Genomic DNA, 25,476 nt, shown 5'->3' with positions numbered 1-25,476 from the left:
GCTGGTTCTGTTCTCTGATCCTTAGGCAAGTTTATTAGGGTACACAATGTATTACCACACATGTGTCTAAGGTGAGTCTTCCTCCATCCTGCTCCCTTGAGCCCCCTGCTCACCACTGCAGCCTCCTAATCCTCTGACTGAGGGATCTTTCTTAAACTAAAATACATGTTGTACCATTTAAGGTCGTCAACTGCAAAGTTCTTATTTACCTGTAGATACGTAGTCTGTGTAAACATGTCATTCTTAATGTCCTCTGCCTTATCCTCTGTGTGTGTGTGTGTGTGTGTGTGCGCGCGCACGTGCACATGCATACACATGAGTGCACATCTGTGTGATGTATGTACATGTTACAGATTGTGGAGTGTAAGCACGTATTAGTGAGGGTGTGCATGCACATGTGTGTGTGTGTAGGCCAGAGGTTAACTTAAAGTATTTTTCTCGGTTGTTCTCCACTTTCTACTTTGAGACAAATTCTCCCACTGAACTTCTGAACTTGGAGCTCATCAATACATCTAAGCTTGTTGGCCAATAAGTTCTGGGGATCTGCTTGTGTTGGCGTCGCTTACTGGTTGCTAAGGTTATAGGTGAATATCCAAGCTATCTCCTTGTATCCTGCCTTGTTCTTGACCACCTTTCTCTTTAGTTACAGTATCCACTCAGTAAAGCCCAGGAGCATTTCTTCCCTTTTGAGCTTCACTGAATTTTGTAAAATGTCTTCATTTCATGGCTTTTGTTCAAGTTTAAGAAGCTGAACGGGATCGGGTCGTCTGCCCTGATTGACTGGAGTATTGGGCGGCAAGTGGAAGACAGACATTTACAAACAGGGAAACCCAGGCAAGTGGATTGCAGGGAGTGCACTGCAGGCAGGCAGACAAATGAGACCCCACTGCCCCCACAGCTGGCAATGGACAGTGTTCCCTTTGGGGCACAAGGCGGCAGACTGCATCCACTTTCCTCATTCCTCCAAAGGCAGCTGTGTTTATTTATGTTTGAATGAAGACGGCGGAGCTGAAACATGAGTGTAGATACAGCAGAGCGTCCTGTGAGCTTCTGCAGGTCTGGATCTGTAGCAGTGCCCCCGTGTGGGCATTCACGACAGCACGTTGTCATGGTGAAGCCTTCCCTCCTTCCCTCCTTCCTTCACTTATAAAGAAGCAGATGTATATACCCTCACCAGGGCTTTGGAGGGCCGCACACAAGTGTTCAAACATGGGGAGAGGGAACATTCTAGCTAGGGAACTGAGGTATGCAACTGTCCCCCTAGATAACAGACAAGACCACGGCCCCTGGAGTCCCCACAGGTAAAGACCTAGGATGGCATTTGCTTTCTTCATCTATTTATGGCTTTCTCTCACCATCCCAAGAGTTTCCATGTGCTCAGACCATTCCTGTGCAAAAGCTACTGGGTTGGTTTCAATTTTTTTATTTACAATTTAAATTTGGTTATGATTTCTCTACTTAATTGCTTTCAGTGTGCTTTTTCTTTTTGGTCAAATTGAATATTTTATTTAAAAAACGAGAGTACCAGGAACCAAAACACAGATTCCACACAGAACACACTGGTCAAGATGTCTGTTGTTTGAAAGTCTACGAGGGGCAGAAGAAATAATGCCCACATTTCTTCCTGTATCTTCCGTTCCTCCTTTCCTTTCCTGGATGTTCACTATTTAGGAGAGTGTTGAGAAAGGAGAAGTATATTAGTAATGAATTCAGAGCAGGCATCGGTAACAGCAACATACTGACGCCCGACATGAGGAGAGCTAGTGTTCCGGCACACAGGATGTTTGAGGCAGGAGACTGATGGAGCTGACCCTGTGGCCTTTCTATGCTTATGGCCACACACTGGCTCCTACACATCCAGACAGCGTGCTCATGCTACGCCAAGGAGAAGGTTGAGAAAAGAAAATGGGGCACCAGCTGGGTATGTTTCTCTTGCCATGGGACAAAAGCTTTCCTCAGCAGAAGACACAGGTCCCCTCTCCAGACCTGTGCTACAAGACCATCTTGACCAGAAAACCTTCTATGCTCAAGAACGGGAGAAAGACTAAGAGTTGGGAGTACTTTGGTAGTGGTCAGTGTGTGGAATCTGTGAACCGGGTCCTTGTCTGGCCCTCTTGTTTGTATGTCTCTCTCCCGGTCTCCCACAGCACTTCATCCCATTCTCCTCTCTAGGTGGAGACAGAACCAGCCAAAGTGATCATGAGATTGGTTTCAGAAATAAAACTTGCCGTGTAGGACTCTGTAAATGCACATCGTGAGGGAAGAGCGCAGCGGGCCACCAACTGGGAGATGCCCGGTAGAGCCCAGGCAGGGAGTGGTTCCAGCCTTGCTCCGGGGAGTCCTTTCACACACCTTACCTCTCTGTTCGAGGTGGATTAACCTCGTTAATTCTTCCACTACCGCCAACAGTCCCCTATAGCTCATTTAACTACAGATGATCATAGAAAAAGCACATTTATTTTCACTCTGAAGAGCAAACAACACATCAAGGCACACATGACATCCACAGGCCATTTTAAGGTGTCGGCTATCCAAATATTACCTACAATATCAATTCTTAATGAAAATTTTTATTTAAAAAAGCATTAGAACTTTGAGTAGAAATTCTTCCTGTAACCGTATATATAAGAGCACAACGTCCTGGAGGGACCAGGCTTGTTAGCTTGCTCAGTTCCGGCTGTGTCCTCTCTTCCTTCAGGACAGGAGCCGAGGACTGGTCCAAATTCCTGGGGACTAGTCCCCATTACTCTCACTTGAACTGTCACTGGACGACTCACTGCTATCGCTTCTGCGCGGGCTAAAGCGCCTGTGGGCATGGGGCCTTCGTGACGGCCAGGCGCCTCTCCGTTGTGACATCCCTTTATTCCGTGTGGAGTTATTTTGTCCCTGGAGTACATAATGGTTTTTTCTGCTGTGTGTGATTATAATCGCCTCACTACTGGGAGCATTAGAGGAATCGCCCTTGCTTTTAATCTCATTACCAAGACTGTGAGAAGGAAGAACCTGGCCCTGGCTTTTGCCTTTTCCTGGAAATCTTTGTTTTTCAGTCCAGGTCACTTGGTTCCTGTAGGATTCTCCGGCGTCTTTCCTAGAACTACCTTTGCCGCGCTTGGGAATCTCATTGTAACTGGCGCTCCCCGTGCTGTCGCGGCTGCCGCCTTTCGGCTTCTCTTTGGAGGGCACTCGCGGGTAGTGAAGTTCGACTTTCCCTTGATGGGCATTTTGGCTGCCGGCATCAACTCTGTTTCCTTCTTTTCCAGGGAGTTCCCTAAAATTAGTGCTGCCTGTGATGCCGTTGCCGCCCTCCGCAAGGCTCACACCAGCAGCACCTGCCCGGTGTGCCGTTTCGTCTCCGGTTGCAACGGCATGGCCACCGTGTCTCTCTCTCTCTGGGATCTCGTTAGAACCCAATCCACTTGTTTGCGGGTTACGAATCTCAGCTTTGTCAGAGCCCGAGAGGCCCGTGTGACTAGCGGAGCTGTCCAGACCAGGCCCAACAGCACCTCCTTTGCCAGGAATGTCCAAGAAGTGTTGCCCGTCCCCACTGAAAGGAGGGACATCATTATCCCCCCTCACTTGAGTGTATGGGGAACCACTGCCTTCAAAGTCCCCGGGGATCTTTCTGATTTGGGGCAGATGTGTTAGATAGTGAGTGCTCCGTCGGACCTGATGGGTATGTTTGCTTTTTACTGAGCTGTTCCGGGATAGCAGATACCTCTGTTGATTCTCTTCATCTTTGAAGTGGTCTTTAGCATCTTTGATATCTGCTGGAATCATGCTTGGAACACTCTTAGGTTTCTTCTCTCTGTTTTTGTCCCTTCGTAGTTCAGTCCTCGTCACCGGTCTCTTTATAGGCTGTGGGTTACTTCGGACGAGAGCGGCACCATACCTTTCCTGGTCAGGCCGGTTAAGGAGAGCATCCTCTACATTCTCTGCTCCTTTAATCCATGTGGGCTCAGGATGCATAGATGCTGTTAGGTCTCCATGGGCGCTGCCTTGGTTGGTGGTGCTCTCCTCTTCATTCAGCATCTGTGGATTTACAAAAAGATCGGGGGAGTTGCTACTTTTGTTACTTTCATTGGCTTCAAAAAGAGACAAAGCTTTCTCTATTTTCTGGGTAATGATTTCTTTAACTGTTGACTTGTGATTTTTTTCCTTTGCCAAGCTGTTGAAAAGCAATATTGTCTCTGCCTTTCTCTTCTTGTTAAAGTAAAATTTTTAGCATAAAGTGATTACTTTATGTTAAATTTTAAAAAAATGATAATTTATTTAAAAAGTGTTTAAAGCATAATTCATAAAAAGTGTTTAAAAACTATAATATATTTAATGAAAAGTCTACAACCCAATGAGGATGGAATGGAGCAAAGCAGATTTCATGGGAAAAGAAGAATGAGGTAGATTTGATGGCCAGGCAAGATTCAAATATTCAGAAGCAAAACGGTGAGAAAATTTTAAGACTAAGTGGCAGAATCCATATATTTTTGGACATGCTTCAGTGTGTTGGCTTTCCTTGAACATGTTGACATCTTGGTCATGATAATTAAAGATATGAATAGATGAAAGCTCCCATGTGGAGAAAAAGAAAAATCAGCTAGAAACTTACACCTCTACGAAGTATAAGTAACTGCTAACGTAGTTCGGGCAAGCAGGGGCCGTGGCGAGCTGCGTCAAATCAGATAGCAGAGAGAATGGCCAAACGTTTTGATTCTTACTATTTTTAATGTGTGGGAGTGCTTGCCTGTATGTGTATCTGCGCACCGTGTGTGTGCCGGATGCCCACGGAGGCCAGAGAGACCATCAGATCCCTTGAAAGTGGAGCTATAGATGGTTGTGAGCTCCCGTGGGAGTGTGGGAAGACAAATCCTGATCCTCTGGGAGGGTAGTTAATGTTCTTAACTGCCTAATCATCTCTCCAGCCCCCAAACAGTTTCAAATCTCTCACTCCAGTGCGCACTAAAGCAACTGTGCTACAGAAGGGCTCAGGTACCACCTCAGCTGCCATCCCTCTTCGGGCTGGGCGAGCTGTGGAGACATGTGGCTCAGAGAGGGACATGACCCAGGGACGCTACTTTGCTTTTTTGAGCATTAGATTTTTCACTACAAAATAAGAAAATAAATTCATTTCAGGATTTTAAAAAGAAATAATTATGTTAAAGGATATAATGCAAGCAAAGCATCTATCACAGTGTCTCTCATCAACCAAGATCTATATAAATGGCGCCAGCGGTCATTCATACGGGATCATGTGACGCCCTTGATGCAATGCTAGCTGGCTTTCCTACACAGTGGCAACAGCAATCATTTCCTCATAGGATGCACAACTGTCCTCTCCTGTCTTTATGTTTTGCACAGTGGCAGCTAACTGTGGACTCTTCCTTCACTCCTCCTGCATTCTGAATGCCACCCTTTGGCTGTGGGTTCTTCAAGCTTGTGGCCACTGATCACACATTGTCTAAGATAGAGTTGTGATATCTTCAATCTCTAATTAATAATACCGTGTGTGTGCACACATATGCATGCGTGTGTGTGTATGCGCGTGTGCTCACTGAGGGGCTGGGAAAGTCTGCATGTGTCAATACCCATATATGGATGGATGTTTGAGAATAACTTGTGAGAGTTTCATCTCACCTTGCACCATGTGAGTTCTGGTGACAGTGTTCAGGTTGTTTGGTTTGGTGGCCACTTCTGAGCCATCCTGCTGTGCCCCTCCACCCCTGCTTGCTTTAAAATGTATCCGACTAAGTGTTTGGAATTGTGAGTCCATTAATTCCGCACACGCTTGAACTGCAGGTAAGAATAGTTTGTGGAAGTCCCCTCTAGTCTGGCAGAACTTGTTAGTAGGAAGTCTCCAAAAGTGTCCATTTGTCTGAATTTTAAGATATAATCTGAAATGATCTTACTTATGGAAATGATGATACCATTATTACTCACTAGCTTTTATAGTTCCAAGCTTATTTGGGGAAAAGGTAAGATTTTTGTTATGAGAGGAAAAAAAAGGAACTGTAGTGGTTTACTTCTGAATAGAAAACATTCTAAATACTTAGCTTAAGCCATTGAGTCTCAGGAAGCTGGCCTTGGGCATTTATGTTTATTTACTCATTTCTGATGAGACATTTAGAGGTGAACAGGTGGGTTAGAAAAATCAGTATAGTATCTTAAATTAAATTTAAATTAAAAAATTCTTAGTGTTTTTTTTCCTTCCTACTCTTAGAGGAAATTTTGTTCCATTTTGGTGTTTCTATTAGTTTTTTTTTTCCTCTTTTCTCTTTAGAAAGGTAGCATGCTTATTAATGACTGGCCTATATTTAATTAGAAGAGCAAATAAAACTTTTGTATAGAAAAGCAAGAGGCTATGTTTTAATTTTGGTATAAGACAGTTAACCATTTGTCTGAGAAAAACATTTTAAAACACAAAAGCTTCTTGTTGTACATGTGCTCAGGGAAGTGATTTCCAGTCCATCATCAGCTGCATGACCGACTATGCGTCAGCTGGCTGGTCAGTCTCCTCCTTCCTTCCTTCCTTCCTTCCTTCCTTCCTTCCTTCCTTCCTTCCTCGCCTTAGTCCTTGGCACTCGTTCACTGGAGAGCAGCCCTCCCACTCACTTCTGTCTTCTCCCCCCACAACCTAGCTCACAGTTTCCATTCTGTAGCTTTCCCTGAACACCAGCCCAGAACCGATATCTTTCTACTCCCCGCCCCACTGGACATTTTTTTTATCCCTTGTGCCATTCACATGACACTTTCCACATCCTGTCTTGGGTTCTCCATCTCTCTCTTCTGTCTTTAAGTCCTGAGAAAGAAGGAATTGTATTTCCTGAGTTGTTTCAGCTGGCATTATATCTCACAGAGCAGGAAGCACGGAAAACCTCTGTCACCCCAGAACTAAAATTAACTGACTTTAATAGACAGATCAATGCAGCCATAGAGATGGCCATTCAGAGAATATCTAGCCAAGGAAAACAAAATTCTACAGAAGAATTCTCAGTTCTGGGGGGAAATGAAGCCAGATTTAGGAAAGTAAACTGTCCTTTAGTTGGAGGCATTTGAAGCTGTTTGAAGGTCTTTGGGCAATGAGTCTGCAAGAAGCCACTGAGTGAAAGAATGATTGTCTTCCCAGTGACAAGGGCCTCACTCTTTCTCTCCAATGAGACGGGACATGGATGAGGTCATCTGTGGAGTGAGTTTAAGATACAGAGACGTGTGCCACTCTTAGTTACAGGACGGCCTGTCGTAGTAACTTCCTTCCCCTGGGAGTCTACCCTGTCCCAGTGTATGGTAAAGTCTGCTCAGAACACCTCCTCCTGAGAAACAGTGCTATTGAGACACGGCATAATGACATTTGCAGGGCCCTGGGGTCCACCAAGGCCACACTTGCTCAAGTAGGTCCCAAAGCAGAACATGGTTTCAGCCAAAGCAGTAGATGGGGGTAAGGAGGGTTCTGGAACGCAGAGTTGCATACCACAATGACTTCAGAACCTGGTGGGAGAGGGAAGAAAGGCAACATCCACAGCTGGAAATGTTGGATCACCTTGTCTCTGCTGAGTCCCCCTTGCAAGTTCAAACTTAGTCACTCATCTTTATGTTACTTTCAGAGTAGACGTATTTTTCATGGTGACCCTTATAAATGATGCAAAAACCTACACCATCATATTAAAGTGTTTTTTTGTCTCAAGAAATTTTCTGGATTTCTTCCTAATACTACAGGATATTTTTTAACTTGAGAAAAATCTGATTTTGCTTCTGAAAATTGGTATTATCTCCTATAACCACAGGAGGGCGAGCGTTGGCCACCCTAGAAGACAGCCACCTCGGGCTCTCTTTTGTATAAATCTTGAAATACATTTTTCCTGCATGTCACTGTCAACTGTTTGTCATAACACGCTGTGTCAATCTTACTACCATATTTCAGCGGAACTGCAACATGAGGAAACACTTCCAGAGTAGGATGGAGAGGACATTAGTAGAAAGACAGCTTTTAGTACGCTCGTGGCTGAGGTCCAGCTGGCAAATGCCACCACATGAGCATTCTGGCTTTCAGGTTTGCGTTTGGACCTTTGTAATTTTCAGCTGAGAGTTTCAGAACATAGAACTGGGATTGCCAGGACAAACCATGTAGAAATAAGCTGTAATTTGGTGACATGCAAATCTGATAGTATTTTCTTGTCTTTCTTGATATAAGTAGAAAACCAATTCCATGGGAGCCCAATTCTCTACCGAAGCCCATTCACCAGCCTCCCCACACCTTTCTTCGCTGCTGGTTGCTTTCACATACAGCACACATGGGGAATAGCATTTGCTAGTGACAATGTCCAGAAGTCTTATTATCCCTCTGAAAGTTGTGCAGTCAACCATTGTTCCATTTGAAGGATGAAATTTCACTGACAAGAAGCCATCAATATGTGGACATTTTCAATCATCTACTGTAGGAATTATAATTATAGATAATTATAGCATATGTCATGATTGTGCTGGATGATGTGTACTTCTAGCCTAGGCACCCAAGAACATTTTGGCAGTTAAAAATGTTCCCTCACTGGCTTTTTTTTCTTTACAGAGCTATTTTAATAGGTATTGGAGAGGAAAAATTCTGTTTGCTCTCTGTTTTTCTACACAGCCTTGCCTAGTTTTCACAGTCTGTGGTTGAAATTCTGCAAGGAAACAAGGAACCCAATTTCACCAAACAGAACATTCTTTCATTCATTTCTTCAAACAACAAACATTTCACTTCTTTTTCTTTCAGTGAATTATATTAGTGTGGAAAATCATTCTAACTGAAAGAGGACTGGACTCACTCTTCCTTAAATGTGTGCTGGGAAAGAAAACATCATTTTCCTCCCCACTAGATGGCAATGTCATCTCTACCACAGAGTCAAATTCCAGTGTGGAGAAGTGTCCCCACAGCATGGAAGGGGAAAGGCAGGCATGGGCTCCAGTGTCGGAGTAATGGCCACTGGAATCCACAGGAAAGAAGCGTTCATTTGCAAACCTGAGTGTTAGGTGTAAGTGAGGTAACTTGGAGTTCAGAAGGTGTGGTGATAGTATAAATCAACAGCTGTGTTGCAATGTGGTGGTGCCGAAGAAGCACAGCACCCACCACAGCCCTGCATGTACAGGTGCACAGTCATGCCTAGTCACCCACCACAGCCCTGCATGTACAGGTGCACCGTCATGCCTAGTCACCCACCACAGCCCTGCATGTACAGGTGCACAGTTGTGACTAGTCACCCACCACAGCCCTGCATGTACAGGTGCACAGTCATGCCTAGTCACCCACCACAGCCCTGTGTGTACAGGTGCACAGTCATGCCTAGTCACCCACCACAGCCCTGCGTGTACAGGTGCACAGTCATGCCTAGTCACCCACCTCAGCCCTGTGTGTACAGGTGCACAGTGATACCTAGTCACCCACCACAGCCCTGCGTGTACAGGTGCACAGTCATGCCTAGTCACCCACCTCAGCCCTGTGTGTACAGGTGCACAGTCATGCCTAGTCACCCACCTCAGCCCTGTGTGTACAGGTGCACAGTGATACCTAGTCACCCACCACAGCCCTGCGTGTACAGGTGCACAGTCATGCCTAGTCACCCACCTCAGCCCTGCGTGTACAGGTGCACAGTCATGCCTAGTCACCCACCACAGCCCTTCGTGTACAGGTACACAGTCATGCCTAGTCACCCACCTCAGCCCTGTGTGTACAGGTGCACAGTCATGCCTAGTCACCCACCAAAGCCCTGCGTGTACAGGTAGGTGCACAGTGATACCTAGTTACGTGGCAAAACATTTTGCTCAGGCAAGAGATAATGGACATGGCCAATAAATCAGGCAGTCTCTTTGATCAGTGTTGAATGTCAGTTTTTTTCTTGAGCATAGATAACTCATCTACTGAGGATTACTGAAGTACATAAAGGCCAGACACTGAGAAATAGATATGATAGCTGCCTCAGGTCTCAGAGTCAAGGCCGTGTGAGATGTCACACAAAATATAGGACCTAAGAATCTGGGGCAAGTTTTCTGTGAACAAAATCTTGTAACAATTCTTCGAATCTTAGTATTTCCATTTCCTTATTTCCTTTGGATATTTCTCACTTATCACTGTTGTGGCAAAGGGAAAAAAATGAGTAGATTATGCTGGTGTTATGTGTATGCTAAAGTGGAAGCAGGCATCATGATGGATCAGTCACAGAAGAGACAGAAGTCCCAGGGGAAGATTAAAAAAAAAAAGGCAAGCAGTCTGAGGACCACCTTGTCCACCTGTCCTATTGGCCTGAAGAGTGCTTTTCTTAAACAACACTCAAAGCCTTGGGATTGTATTTATGTGGCTCTGTTCTGATTGATAAAAATCTTCACAGAAATATAAACGCGGTAGTTAGTGAAAGTATCCCATTATTTGGACTACTATTCCATTTCATCCTAGAAACAAACAATTGCTTTGTCAGTAACATCTTATATTTCTAGGACACAATATATTTCAGAGAGTCTCACAGTTTGCAAAGGACTTTTGCATAAAAATTTCACTTGAGTACCTTAACAAGCCCGTGAGATGAGCCGTAGGAAAGAGAGTACCCACACAGACACAGCTGGGGATGGAAAAGCAGGGAGGTGCCCCGCCCACAATCTCCTCCTCCAAAATCCCAAGACTGAAGCAATAAAAGCAAAAAATAAAAGTAGCTTTATTTGAAGGGATGTTTACTAATATGGAGATATGTTCCTGAAGTTTATGTCAAATCTTCAAGATATATTTCATAATTTTTCCTTATTGCATCTATTTCTTATTGTTATTTCTTCCATGGTTCTGTGAAAATAAATTTAAACTGTTACCTCATTTTAGTAATACCAAATGAGCTATAGGAGGAAGAATATAGAAATAACATGGTGAGGTCTAACAATGAGGATATGACAGCAAGAGCGTCTTCTAACACAGAGTGCCTGCACACTGACGTTTGTGTTAGAACATGTACTTGTTGCTGTGGATTAACCCAGTATAGTTCCTGATCCACTGTGACTTGGATCAAAGCCTCCCCCACTGAATTGCATACGATGGATATTAATTGAATGTTACTGCTTGATCTGCCCCTTCTCTTTTCTCACACTTTAAAACTGTTTGAATTTGGGTTATAATTATGATGCATGCACATGACTTACTATAGACTCATTTTTTATACCAACAATCTATGACCAACTAATTGAGGTAAATGTCCAAATGGAATGCATATATCTGTGAGAAAAAATGACACTGCAATTCTTAATGCCCAATTTTGTCCCTGTTCCCCTACTACGACTCTTTCATTTGAAATCTGCAATCCTCCCTGCTTCTCTGACACCCACTTGGCAGTTGCTTTGAACTTGACTGTAATGGATAGGACATTGTCTGCCCCAAGAAGGAAAGCTGGCAGCCTCTTTGGACTGGCGGTCACTGGATTGATGTTGGCCTAGCACTTTACTGGAAACTGGTTAGAAAGGACACTTCGGCTGTTCCCCGGAATGTGTGGTTCAAAATAACTCAGCCTCAGTCGGTTGGACTGAAGTAGGTCAGCAAGACCTACTCGACCACCACCCTGCTCAGTGCATGCCTGTACGGTACTGACTGACCTCATGTGGGTCGGGTGGGACTGACTGGTTCAGTCAGCACAGCCCTTACTGCAGTTTAAGGGCTGTACATGAAGGGGGTGGTGTGATTCCCTCAGTCCTGCTCCTTTACCAGATGGTTCGTCCTTGTCAGTCTGGTTACCCAACTTCTCGCCCACTTGCTCAGGACCTATATTTAAGCATGGTCAGCAATGCAGTGAGTACTTGTTTCCGTAGCCACTCAACCCGGAAGGTTACTCTGAGAGCTCGGATGCTGGTAAGACGTTATCTAATTAGCTGCATGTCTGAATTGCAGAAAAAGTCTGTAGTGCTCAACTTTGTCACAGGATAATTTAGTCACATCCTGAGTGCTCATCTGGGTGAGTCAGAAGAAGAAAGATACAAGAGGCAATAGAGGAAGCTTGATTTAGGTTAAGTTCATGGGTATCAGTTCCATTTTAGCCTCACCAAAGAAAGGAACATCTTCAAATAGGCGTCCACTGTGCCAGGATACTGCCAGATAACAGAGACATTCTAGCTTCCTCCCAGTCCCATCTATTTGCAAAATGTACTTAGTTAGCTTTACACATTCATGTCAAATTCTTCAAGGTTCTGGTAAAATATTACAAGGTTCTTTTGATACATTATGGTTCCAGGCTTTGAGCATAACTCATGAATCTGCTCTGACTTGGAACACAGTGGCTGGCTACTAGTTTTCTCAGAGATTCCTGGAAAAGCAGCATGGCACCGTCCTATACTTTGCATCCGATGCTGGCAGGCTTCTGAGCTGCACGCTCCATGCTTCACTTTTTAACAAACACTGCTTGAAAACTAGAGACACAAAGAGAACATGGGACACATAAAAGAATTGGTAAATGCTTACTGGTGCTGCCCAGGTCACACTGAAGAGGAGCAGTCCAACACACACGGCCATGGCCTGCATCATCACAAGCCTCCCTGAAAAAGTAACAAAACCTCTCTTAACAATGCCAGTTATGAGCTACAGACATAAACACACACGTATGCAACATCCCCCCCTCCGGCAGTTCATTTCCTTTTAACATATAGATTACATATCTTATATATAATTACATCTATAAAATTAGCATCTATATAAATATATGTAGTTTGCACCATTAGTTCATAGTTAAAAGTTAATATTTTAATCTATTTTCATGTCTGATTATTATATAAAACAAAAATCATTGACTATAATTATTCCAATAATCAATTAATAGAAATTAATTTTATAGACATAATTATTTGCTCTATTGGTAACCTGACATTTTCGCTATGTGCTTAGAAAACTATCATTAAATGCTTGTATAATTGAAAGCAGTAAGGCAACATATCAGCTCCTAACTGAATCATTAAGTGTATCAAGATGGCAGATACAAAGGTGAGCAATGAATCTTATCAGTTCGAGGCTAGTACCCCAGTGGCACACCTTCACACTCATTACAACATTAGTCACTACGTAGGGGCCAGAGAAAGAAACAGCTGGAGCAATTTTTACTGTAAGCATAAGCATTTACTAAATAATAAAATTAGCTAAACATCATTCTAAGAATTTTCCATGTGTTTATTTATTTGAGTCCCAGTGCAAAATTATGAACTAGGTGACTTTACCAGTTTTATAGACTAGGACGCAGACTCAGAAATGTCATGTAACATGTTCCATAATTCATGAATATTAATGAGCAGAACTGGGGTTAGTATTCTGGCAAAGTAGCTGTTCCTAACCGAGACTCTATGTCACCTAAAGTAAGATTCTGTTATTCCATCTAATTAAATAAAAGCCACATTCAGTCAACTTAAAGAAGATCCTATTTTATATAAAGTTCAGTAGAGCAAACTTTGGAATACTCGCTTTTAGTTATGGAGTAAAGCACATGTGTGTAGTGTGATGGATATTTCCCTGGGACCTGGTGAGCTCAGCTAACTCAAGCAGCCCTTACACTGAAAAATTACCAGCGTAGCTCTGGACAGCAATCTGTTGGTCTTGATGAACATTACATATTTTACTGACACATAAACATATAACAACCAATACAAAAATAATAATGTGATTTGTTGTAAGAAAATACTTTTATGGGGAAAGTAATTTAAATGTTCTTACAACATTTAAACATTTCATAGTAAAAACTTTTGCTCAGCAAAACAATGCAACTAAGATATATTGTAAAAATCCTAGTTTGTATTTTTCTAACTTAATGTTATCTTATGGATCTACACCTAAATTCAAGCTATGATTTTGGCTCCTAAGTATTGTGGATAAGGACAGTCTACACATTTATCAAAGAGCTCAGCGCTGGTAGACGCATCAGTGCAGTGTTCATCACCAGAAGCACAGCTGCCTTCTCCTGTGTCTGGTTTGTCCATGGTGCACCTCCCAGTTACTACCTGATAATAGCGATAGTCAGCCCACCGGCCAATTTGCTGCCAAGACATGCAGTTTAGTTAATGATCTCTAGCGCTCTACCTATCGTATAGACCAAAGCGCTGAATTTAGACAATTATCCTCAGCTGAGAACAGTCCCAGTTTGCACTTCTTTTCAATTAAGCAGACCAGTATGGCAAGGAAACTGCAAGCTTAAGCAAGCACTTTCAGTCAAGAGCAGTTCTGTGTAAGGAGTAAATTACCTGGTGTCATTGACCTTTGGCAAAGCTCGGCTTCTTCGGGTTTAGCAGTCCCTGGGCATTTGCCGAAATTTAAAGTTTGTTAGAGCCCCCAGTGTCCAATCAGCATGGCCCACTCAGGACCAGCGAGGAGTCTGTCACAAGTGCCCACAGATGACCACAGGGGGCAAGGTAATTTTAATCTAAAAATGTTTTTGTGGTGGAAAGCTGCTATCAAATGTTCCAGAGAGTAGAATAAACAGAAAAATATAAATATCTCAGTTTGGACATTATGCTGCTAGATAATTAGAATTGATTTCAGAACTATTAACTAGAAATGGGTGGATGGCTTGCATATTTATAAATAGAAAATATTTGTAAACCAACAAATTTGTAAGCATTTTTATTAAGTAAATTTATAAACTTATTTGTGTCTGAATAAGATTCAGAAACAGCTAACAACGATGTTTTGAGTGCCTACTCCATGGCAGGCATTGGAGAAGCCTCAGTGAGTGAAAAAGAAAATAATTCTTTCTCATGGGACTCACCATCCAATGAAGAAATCAGACAATGAACTTCATTGTATTAGAAGGTGACACAGATGAAGTTCAAGCAGTATTGCAGAAAGAGATCTCAAGCATTGGGAGTAAGGACACAGGGCTGAAACTTTACATAGAGAATCCTCGGAGGGCCTTAAACATGTGTATTACTCCAAAATTTATATCATAGAACTAAAACTTCCATGTGATAGCATTAAGCTTTTAGAATCTAAGTTATCAGGTGAGAATCTTCATGAATGAGATTAACCACTTTAAAAGACTGAAGGAAAAAACCTCCACTCTTCTGAATTCCACCTGTCTGTCACGTGAACACACGGCCTTCATCCCACCATATCCCGAGGAGGAAGTAACAAGATGCCATGTTGGAAGGTGAGACAATTATCTTCCACTGAACAGTGAACCTTCCAGCACCTTTATCTTAAACTTCCCAACCTCCAAAGCCTCAAGAAACTGAAACAGTGAGATGTCAACTCTTGTTCTCTTTAGATTACCAAGTCTGAGGTAGTCCGTTACAGTAGCATGAACAGACTATGACAGAATGGTAGCTGCATGACTTTGCATGGGAGAACATTCTAGACAGAAGGTCTAGGAAGAGCCAGCTCCAGTAACAGGGACCTGCTGGCCTATTCCAGAAGCCAGCCACTGAGCTGGAGAGGCCAAGCAAAGGAAACAGCAGAAAATACAATGAGACAGAAATTCGACAGCAGAGGACCAGAAACCTGCAGGTCTTTGCCCTAAGAGGTAAAGCCCCTACAGGATTGGTAGGGAGCTGTGACATAGAGGACTTACCTACTCTACACACAGCCTCAGATTCATTCTCAGCACTACTTAAATAGAAATAAATGGGCAAAATTTAATGAACTGATTAATTTAATTTTAATTCCAGGTCAAGAAAGCTACTAGAGATTTTTGAGCAGAAATGAGATGAAGGTGTGAAGTCTGGACAGAGTAGAGAAGGCAGCCTAGAGTTCTTACAATGATCTAAGCAAAGGCCAATGGGTCTCAAAGCAGGCAGGGGCAGAGGAGTGAGGAAAAGTGGTCATATGCAGCATGGTTTCAGAAGAAGGACCATAGGACTTGGCTGCACCAGGGACACTCACACCAGGGGATGCTCACACCAGGGGAAGCTCACACCAGGGGAAGCTCACACCAGGGGAAGCTCACACAAGGGGATGCTCACACCAGGGGATGCTCACACCAGGGGAAGCTCACACCAGGGGATGCTCACACCAGGGGGTGCTCACACCAGGGGAAGCTCATGCCAGGGGAAGCTCACGCCAGGGGAAGCTCACACCAGGGGAAGCTCACACCAGGGGAAGCTCACACCAGGGGGTGCTCACACCAGGGGAAGCTCATGCCAGGGGGTGCTCACACCAGGGGAAGCTCACTGGGAAACTCAGGTGGAGGCAGGATGAACTCAGGATTTTGCCTCGTGATAGGAAAAATGAAGTTGCTTTTTATTGAAATGGGAAAATATTCAAAAGATGCTTTTGAAGGATGTGTTGTGGTTTTAATTTGGATGAAGATTTTTATTAAATGGTTAGGATATTGAGTCTGTGCTTCCTTTCCTTGGTGGTAGATGCTAAAAATCAAATTGCAATTCATGTTCACAATAGTTAGGGAGGTTTTATTTGGTCTAAAAACATAGTAATGTCTAGTGGGATGACTCACATTAGGTTTATGTGTAAATCTACCAATAAAAGGTTATGTAAGTTTTTAGACTTATACTTTATGAGAGCTACTTGTGCGTAAATGCAATTTTATAATCAGCAATAAATAACATGTAATGAATTTTAAGCACAAATCTCTGATTTCCCCAAACTCAAATAGGCAAAAATAAAATAAAAAATAATGATAAAAAGCAGAAAAATGAGCAATATATTCCTGATACAGTTTTGGTTTGGACAATGACAGTTTGTTTAGTTTAGGCCAACCCTTCTTGCTTCATACACATTCTACAGCTTCTCTTCTAAGGATCCTGAGTTGATTTTAAAGACTTACAAGAACTTCAAGTTGTGTGTGAAGAGAACCACATTGATTTAAAACCATCTAACTGAACGTTAAAATATTTGATCACTGTCATTGATAGTGGAGACACTTAGCCTCATAATCCTGTACTTAAACACATCTAAGCTTAAACCCAGATGTGACAAATTGCTCAAACAATGAAATTGAATTTTTTCAGCCTCCTTTTCTCCATCCAAGTATTATTCTAACTAATTTAGTCCCAGTAACAACTCTGATGTAGATAATATTATTATCATCATAGTTTTTAGTGATGAGACACAGAGTGCTTCAGGAATTTTCTTAAGTTCTCATAATCAGCAAATAGAAAAGCCAGAAATAGCATAGGAAATCTGGCTAATTAAGGCCAGTGTGTTATGTTGACACATAATGTCAGCATGAACATTACCCAATTCTGCAGGGTGCTTAGCCCACTGCCTACTTGCCCAGCTCACCCATTGTTCCTGTTACTAACAACTGTCTGTGACCCAGGTGGAGCAGGCATGCTTCTTTCTGTTCCTGCCCCCAGTTCCCTGTTGGTTTTCTTACCATGTCTTGTAGCACAAATCTTAAAAGGTCCTATTAATAAAAAACACTCAGAAGCCAGATACTGGGGTAAATGCTGAAAGATCAGAGAAACAGAACAAACCCCATCCAACCTCACCTTGCCAATTCCTCAACTGATCTTGTTTCCTCAAACTGGAAGCCTCATGAGTCCTCATCCAAATGGATTTCAGCTGAACTGCTGCTCAAAAGCCTAAAAGCTTAAAAAGACCTTAAAAAGCCTCTAGTTCCTGGTCCTCATGCCTTATATATACCTTTCTGCTTCCTTCCATCACTCCCTGGGATTAAAGGCAAATGTCTTTCTGAAGCAAGACATGAGATCTCAAGTGCTGGGATTAAAGGTGTGTGTCACCATGTCTGGCTGTTTCCAGTGTGACTTTGAACTCACGGAGATCCGGATGGATCTCTGCCTCCGGAATGCTAGGATTAAAGGTGTGTGTGTGTGTGTGTGTGTGTGTGTGTGTGTGTGTGTGTGTGTGTGTGTGTATGTGTGTGTGCGCCGCCATTTTCTGGCCTCTATGTCTATCTAGTGGCTGTTCTATTCTCTGACCCCAGATAAGTTTATTAGGGTACACAGTATATTGGAGGACACAATATCATCATGTCTTCTATGGTTTACCCAATGGGTGAACAAATTCAGAGAGAGAACTGATGGGACTGAAGTTTAAGGACTGGAAGGTGTATTTCCTGAGACATCATACACCAGCTTCATCAGTGCTGAGTATTTGGGTGACAAGGGACAGAACTATTAAGGAGATGGAAGTCAAAAAATAAAAGCAATAAGCAACAGTGAACCAAAACACAAATGGTAGAAAAGAGAAAGAGAAAAACGAAAGAGAAAAACGCTCATTTGTAATGATATTCTATTAAGCCAATAATCAATTTAGAAAACTTTACAATTGACAGGTCATTCAGTATTTATGCTTTTACACCATTCATAACTTTAATGATTCACACAAAGTGTTTTGTTTGTGCCTCACATATAGATATCAAATGGCTTTTCATTGCTATACGCTTATAAGAATTTCATATGTATGCAAATGTACTTTTTCTCTGTTTTTCTTCCTTTAAAAAGAATGTTCCTGTCTATGAAAGAGATTTCCTATTAAATTAATCCATATATATAATATGGGATATAATATATATTATTCTGGTTTGAAAGAGCACAAGTTCTAGGAAAAGAAAATTCACAAAATTTTAAGACTTCCTGACACAGCTCCTTGTCCTACCAAGGAGCAGACAGAGTGGAGCTAAATATACATGTTCTCAAAGCTGAAATGAATTCAAAGGAAAACATTCAACTTAAGTCTTAAACTTAGAACCTACAATTGACAAAAACAAAAATAGTGAGACCCCTTTCTAGCTAGAAGTTTGGAGAGAGACATTCTGGGAAGAGGCATCTAAGTGATTAATGTTGATGATCTGGGAGACTGACATTTTGTTTCTCTTCTCTTAGAACCCTGTCTTCTCTGCTGAATTTAAAACAAACAGACAAACATATCCTAAAAGTTTTGTTTATATAATAATCCTGGAAATCATGTCCTGTTTCAGAAGATTAAGATGTTTTTATTTTAAATATACTTGTTCATAAGTATCAATATTCATCCTAAGCTACAAAAATGTCACTTTCTAATACATCACTGATGGCCAACTTCTCATTTTCCTCCAAATTATTTTTATCTTTAGAAAGAATTATTTTCCCTCAGTGTTGGGCATTTCACTCAAGTGCAGTACCATGAAGTGCCACAGAACAGCATGAAGCTAGTTGTATCCATTTCTCCAGACCACATACCCGTTCAACTATTACTACCAAAGAGAGGGTATGTCAATATAATTTGCCTTTATTTTTATATTAGAAAGAAGTTTTATTACAACTTAAGATGACGACTCAGAGGATGTAGTTAAAATGTAATTATAATGGTATTAGCTTTTCCTTCAGGACGTGGTGACATCTTTGGAGGTAGCTACAAAGTTCTCTTGTGTGACTTCCAGGGAAAACACTGCTCATTCTCAAAACAGTGTTCCTTCCAGAGGTTGCTGCTGCTCTGTGCTGTGAGACCACAGGAGGCAGAATGTGACTTTTTACCAGCTACTCTCTGTGTGGTGGATACACATAACGTTTTCTTACCATATTGGGGGCGTATATAGTTTTCTCTTTACCTTTTAAGTTTACGATGTTTTGCATCCTGTTATTTTTAGCTTTCCTTTGATGATTTCCTTAACTCCCGTGGATCCAGAGTCATTCTGTCAGCCTCTGCTTGGTTAACTACGGCTATCTAACATATTATCTCGAAACTTACTTTGAAACAGTACGTTAATTTCTTTCAGGGTTATCTGCATTGGTGTGGTTTAGCCTGTGTGTTTTCACTTGCTGTCTCTTGCAGGACAGCATAGGGGTAGGTGTAGACACCGCCTGCGAAGCTGCCCAACCTGAACATCCAAGATGGTGCCTTTAGTGCTGCTGCACACACGTGACCGTGTTTTCTGGCAGAATAAGCTGGACTTCTTTCATGGTGGCTCTTGGCATTAGGAATAAGTCTCAGGTGGCAAAAAAAAAAAAAAAAAAAAAAGAGGCCAGGACTCCAGCTGAAGTGTCCGCACAAGGTAAACTTATATTTGGTCAGGAGGGTGTGCTTGGAAGAGTGAACACACGCCACGCATTGGGTTGTTATTCTAATTCAGTGGTGCCTCTGTCTGCTCTCCATTGGCCAGGGTCTGACCTCACAGTCTTAATTTAATTGGCAATAATTGGTACATAGGAAAGGAAGGAAGGGGAGGAGCCACTGCTCCAAGAAGAAAAGGATCACAACTCCACGCCACCGAATTCCTGGAATACAGTGATAAGCCTTTGTGAAAACAGTAGCTTTCCTGGGTGGGCAGGAGATTCAAACGTTTATATAAAATCTTAAGAGGTGGGGGACATAAAAAGATTGGAGTTCCTTGTCCTAAACACAAGTTTTATGATATTTGCTAGAAAAGATTCATATTTGATATTTCTTACAAAGGCACAAGATACCCTGGGTTGAAAACTCTTTAGCTAGACTTGTGTTCCGTGAAAATGACGTTATTTTGTCCTTTCTCAGAAGATTCTCCTTGTTTGACAGCCTCAAGTCTCAGGAGCAGAATACGGGGACTTCCAGGCTGTTTTGTGGACCACAGTTGTCATGGTGTCACATTTCCATATTGTGTCGGAGCAGTCAGGATGAGTGGGGTGCAGGAGTAGGCCCCCACACTTTGACTGTGGAGTGTTGGCATCACACTGTAGCTTGTAAGATGGGAGTATGTGTTATAGCCATTTGGGAGAATACAGGATGCCCAGGTCAAGACCTGGTAGACAGTTCTGCTGTGGAATGTCGTTCTATAGGCTGTGAATGTGTTGCTCTGATTGGTTGATAATTAAAGCTGTTTGGCCAATGGTGAGGCAGAATAAAGTTAGGCAGGACATTCCAACTATAGAAAGGAAAACAGAGGAGACGCTGTTAGCTACCACTAGGAGAAGCAAGATGTAAAGTACCAGTAAGCCACAAGCCACGTGGCAAAGTATAGATTTATAGAAATGGGTTAATTTAAGATATAAGAGCTAGCTAGCAAGAAGCCTGAGCCATTAGGCCATATAGTTTGAAAATAATATAAGTCACTGAGTGATTATTTTGTAAAAGGCTGCAGGACTGTGGGTGAGAGATTTGTCCCAACCGTGGTCCAGGCGGGACACAGAAAAACTTTCAATTACACAGTTCAGGTATTTGTCATTCAGTCAAGGTTAGTTTAAAGACTGACTTTGATGACAACCCTGTCTACACAACTTGAGTTGTGGTTCATGTCTTACTGTTGATTTTACATGATGCTCCCATTGCTACAATCAAGATCAAGACTTTTTTTCCATGCAGATAGTGATCTACAGAATTTCAAAGGATGACATAGCAGGAAAATTATTTTTAAATATTACTTATCAAAAATTAATATGTTTATATCCAGAAATGTTCAAAGACAGCCACCAAAAAAATTTCCACCAAATAAATAAATAAATAAATTTCACATTTTTAAGTAAAGTTTGAAATGAAGATAAAAAGCTCCAAGCTGAAAGGGGAAAAGAAAAATGAAGAGAACAAAAAACGGGTTCACTCACGGTTTGTTTATAGCCTAAATAATTAAATGTGCATCAGTTTCTAAAAATAATCCTTACGGTTTGGCTTATCTAAAATCAAGGTTGGCAAACTGTAGCCTGTGGACCACATTTGACACATCACCTCTTTTCAGGATCCAAGTCTTCTTGGCGTTCTTCTGTACCCCACGTACTTACACACTGCCAAGGGCAGCCTTCAGCACCGTGAGATGTTCTTCTGTACCCCACGTACTTACACACTGCCAAGGGCAGCCTTCAGCACCGTGAGAAAGAAACCATGTGGCTCCTAGCTATGTTGCCGAAATATTTGTTATCTGGTTCTTTACAGAAAGAAAATTGCTGAATTTGGCTTTACAGAAAAAGAACAAAGCTTGACTAAAATACTTAGGATAGAATTTATATTTCAGAAAGAAATAAGCAAGATCTATCCATGTTACTGGATCATTTTTCTTCTTAGATGTTTGAAGTCGTGACATTAAGTGTAGAAGCCCTGTGAAAAGGAATATAATGTAATAAAAATTAACTTACATGAGAACTTTTTATTATTTAATCAAGAAATCAATAATGTTAAGCCAGTGAATATTTTAAAAAACCTAAAGGCAAAAATACGCCATTGTTCTTGGATAAATAAAAGGTCTGAGTGATTATTCTTTGGTTTACTTTTAATAAAGGTTCATTCTTTTTTTAAAAGTAAGACCTATTATTCTTGACTTTCTTTTCTGAAAAAGTATGCCTAGTATTTTTAATTTTCCTCATACTTATGCTGTTTATTCTCTTCATTCAAAGAGTTACTTAGAATCATGGCAAACTTTTTAGTAGAAAAGAAATCCAGAATGAGCCCAGCGTTGGTGGCGCACGCCTTTAATCCCAGCACTCGGGAGGCAGAGGCAGGTGGATCTTTGTGAGTTCAAGGCCAGCCTGGGCTACCAAGTGAGTTCCAGGAAAGGTGCAAAGCCACACAGAGAAACCCTGTCTCGAAAAACCAAAAAGAAAGAAAAAAAAATCCAGAATGCAATCCTAGCCATGTCTCTTTCTTTACTGTTGGATAAACTCTCAAAGCCTGCATTAAAAATGGTGATTTTTGAAAATCAAACTTACAGTTCAGCAAGGGGGAATATTATAAACAAGAAAGCATGATGGAAATCAACATTAGCCTGGAAAGATGTAGATGCAGAACGTGTATTACGACAATAAACTAAACCATAGGGAAAGGTTTTGTGTTCTCCAAAGCATAAACCTGGGTTGTATCTGGATTAACATGCAGAACACTTGACTGGGATATGAATTGATGAAACTCAGAAAGACTGGAAATGAGAAGACAGGATAGAGGGTGACCACAGGGAGGGCACAGTCATCTTTTAGAAGCAGCTGCTCTGTGGTCCTATCAATATTCCCAGGTCATCAACTCACATCCAGCCTTCCCTGCCTGCCCTGCCTGCCTGTCTGTCTGTCTGTCCTGACTGCCTGCCTTGCCTTTCCCCCAGTTTCAGCTGACTAAAAATCTTTCAACTTTATCTCCTTAGCATTCAACTACAGCCTCTGTGCAAGTCCATCTGTTCAGCTCTGATTACAGCCAGCTCCTCAGTAACAGAATGTCCTACCCTCTGTCACCTTTCACCTCTGGATTAGTGTTGTCTTGTAACACTAGGAACACCAAGAACTGATATCTCACTGCTCCTGCGTGCTCTCTCTAGGAGTAATAAACTGTCTAATTCCATTTGAGCCTGTGTCTCCCTGGTGTGGATCAATTTAAATGCATCAATCTAACAGCTTCAGCAGCAGCACGGGCCTGTTACAAACTCTTCTGTTGTTTAGTAACCGTGACACCCTAACAAGGTCTAAGAGTATGTAGTCCTGGAAGTCTACATTTCAGTGGGAGTGGAGCATGATGAAACCCACTTAATTATACAATTTACCAGAAAACTACCTGGGTTATTTTGGAAAGCATGATGAATAAACTGATTTGGCTTCCTGGCAGCTTCAAAATAAATGTAAAATAAATGAATAAACAAACAAAAATACCCTGAAGCCAAGGACTGAGGGATCAGTGGAATTCTACAGCCACGAAGGGAACTCATTTCCACAGACAGACAGAATTTAGAAGATGAGACTCCAGGAAGGAAAACAGACTGAGGCTTCTGAAGCTGATGCGCAGCCTCTAAAGAGGAGAGAGGAGAGACGAGCTGGTTCTGAGTCGCTGAGGTGTGTTACACTCTAGCAGCAGCCTACTGCATGTTATAGGGGGCTGGGGGGCTAATGACTTATGGGGGTAAATTAGCCAGCAAGACCAGACCCTCTGTCTCCAGTGTTCCTGAACTCTGCACCATACCCTGCTGCCTAGATAGCAAGATAAAGCCAGCATCCTGGCTCTGAAAACGTTCAACATTCAAGTCATAAAACCTGGTTGGTTCTAAGCATGTTGTGATACATTTCCAAGCAGTGTGCCCTGCACTAGAGGTGCCCTGCCCATCCACTGCAGATGAGCATGGCAGTGAGTGCTGGATAATGGTAAAGCCACCCTGACTCTGTTTAACCCTGCCTGGCCGTTTGTGATTTCCTTGTGCCAAATGTTCACCAATAAAATTGAGGATGACAATAAGTGGGAAACTTAAGATGTTTATGAATGACACACTTTTAATATTACGAGATATTCTTGCCAATGTTAAAATTCTTGAGAATGAGAATAGTATTATGCTTATACAGGATAAATCACGGTTATGTAAGGAGGAAAGTGGGAAATAATCTCACCACGGAGACTGTGGTGGCCTGGAAGTCTCCATCCTATTGCACCAGCCTTCTGCGTACTAGGATTATACGCACATACCATCCTTCCTGGTTAAATCTTTTTAAAATAAATACTGAAGTATTGATGAAGCATCGTGATCTCTACAAACTCCTCTTCAATGGTTTTGCAAAGAATTATGTACACAGCATGTACACACACACACACACACACACACACACACACAAAGGGGATATGATGAGAATAAATGTGACAGAATGTTAACTAGTCATGAGTTTAGGGTTTAATGTTAATTATCAACCTGAAAGAACCCCAAATCCCCTGGAAGATGGGCCTCTGGACATTCCTGCTGGGGACCATCTTGATTTTAACTGAGAAGGGGAGCCCCTCCCACTGTGGGTGACACCAATCCCTGGCTGGAATCCTGGACTCTACAGATGGAGAAAGCATTCTTGACTGATTGTGGCTACCATGTGACCTGCTGGTTCAAACCACAGCTGCCTCGACTTCTCTGCCATGAGAGCTGCCTGGAACCCTTGAACTGTGAGCTGAAATAAACACCATTCCCTTTACAATGTTTATGCCAGGGTACTCTATCACCTCGACAGGAAGAGACACTCAGGCAGTGAGGGAGGTAGGAGGTGCTGTGAAGGCACTTGCTGACCAGTCTCCAGACTGCTGTCAAGGTCACTGAGCCAGTGATGACTGAACTGACAGCAATCAAACCAAAACCATTCGGACAGGATTCTACATTTTCATGTGCTGGATGTCTAAACATTGACTATGTGGGTTCACATATCTCATAATGAATAAATTAAAGGATAGTCAATTATGGTCATCTTTCTTCTTTCAAATGTCTATATGCTTACTTGAAGTTTGTTTCTAGGTTTATATTAAGGAGTCAATTGCTGTCAAGACTTTGTATATTAATTTTGTGTGTGTGGTGGGGGTTGGGTGTGTGTGTATGCATGTGCATGTGTATGTGCAGTTTTGTGTGTGTTTGCATGCATATGTGTGTGTGGTTTGTGCGTGTGTTTGTGTGTGTGTATGGTGATATTTTATTTGTATTAAAATGTTATTTGTATGTTAATAAATAAAGTTGCTCGGGGTCAGAGCTATTAGCAAGCCATAGGAAAGCAGGGCAGTGGTGGCGTACGCTTGTAATCCCAGCACTTGGTAGGCAGAGCTAGGTAAGTCTCTGTGTGTTCAGGGATACAGCCATTATTGGATACACATGCCTTTAATCTCAATACCAATCATGGAAAACCTGGAGGTCTATACAGACAGGCCGTGACGAG

The 25,476-nt window shown here is 42.1% G+C and overlaps 1 protein-coding gene across 2 annotated transcripts; it reads right to left on the bottom strand.

Moving 5' to 3' along the window:
• Nucleotides 1-2,733: 2,733 nt before the first annotated feature.
• Mepe (matrix extracellular phosphoglycoprotein) lies at nt 2,734-12,511 on the bottom strand. 2 transcript variants are annotated; one of them, XM_052736008.1, is made up of 3 exons: nt 12,445-12,508; nt 8,588-8,648; nt 2,734-4,030 (listed from the first exon to the last, which is right to left on the bottom strand). In XM_052736008.1, exons 1-3 carry the CDS (start codon nt 12,506-12,508, stop codon nt 2,734-2,736), a joined length of 1,422 nt encoding a protein of 473 aa, XP_052591968.1. The 2 variants fall into 2 exon arrangements, with proteins under 2 accessions (XP_052591968.1, XP_052591969.1); XM_052736009.1 differs by lacking the exon at nt 8,588-8,648 and having other exon boundaries at nt 2,734-4,029; nt 12,449-12,511.
• Nucleotides 12,512-25,476: the final 12,965 nt, after the last annotated feature.

This window comes from Peromyscus californicus, unplaced genomic scaffold (assembly GCF_007827085.1).
Source record: "Peromyscus californicus insignis strain IS unplaced genomic scaffold, ASM782708v3 Scaffold_13__1_contigs__length_99412109, whole genome shotgun sequence".
NCBI classification, from domain to species: Eukaryota; Metazoa; Chordata; class Mammalia; order Rodentia; family Cricetidae; genus Peromyscus; species Peromyscus californicus.
Note: the sequence above shows the minus strand (reverse complement) of the source record. Positions and strands in the feature narration are given on the sequence as shown.

Bases quoted from the DNA above. Each gene is read 5' to 3' on its own strand.
- Mepe (XM_052736008.1), bottom strand. From the start codon at position 12,508: ATGCAGGCCATGGCCGTGTGTGTTGGACTGCTCCTCTTCAGTGTGACC. The intron at 8,649-12,444 runs GCATTTACCAAT...GTTTCCTTGCAG, and splicing joins GACCTGGGCAGCACCAGTAA to AATTTCAACCACAGACTGTG. The intron at 4,031-8,587 runs AATTTTTCCTCT...TGTAAATCCACA, and splicing joins GAAAAACAGAGAGCAAACAG to GATGCTGAATGAAGAGGAGA.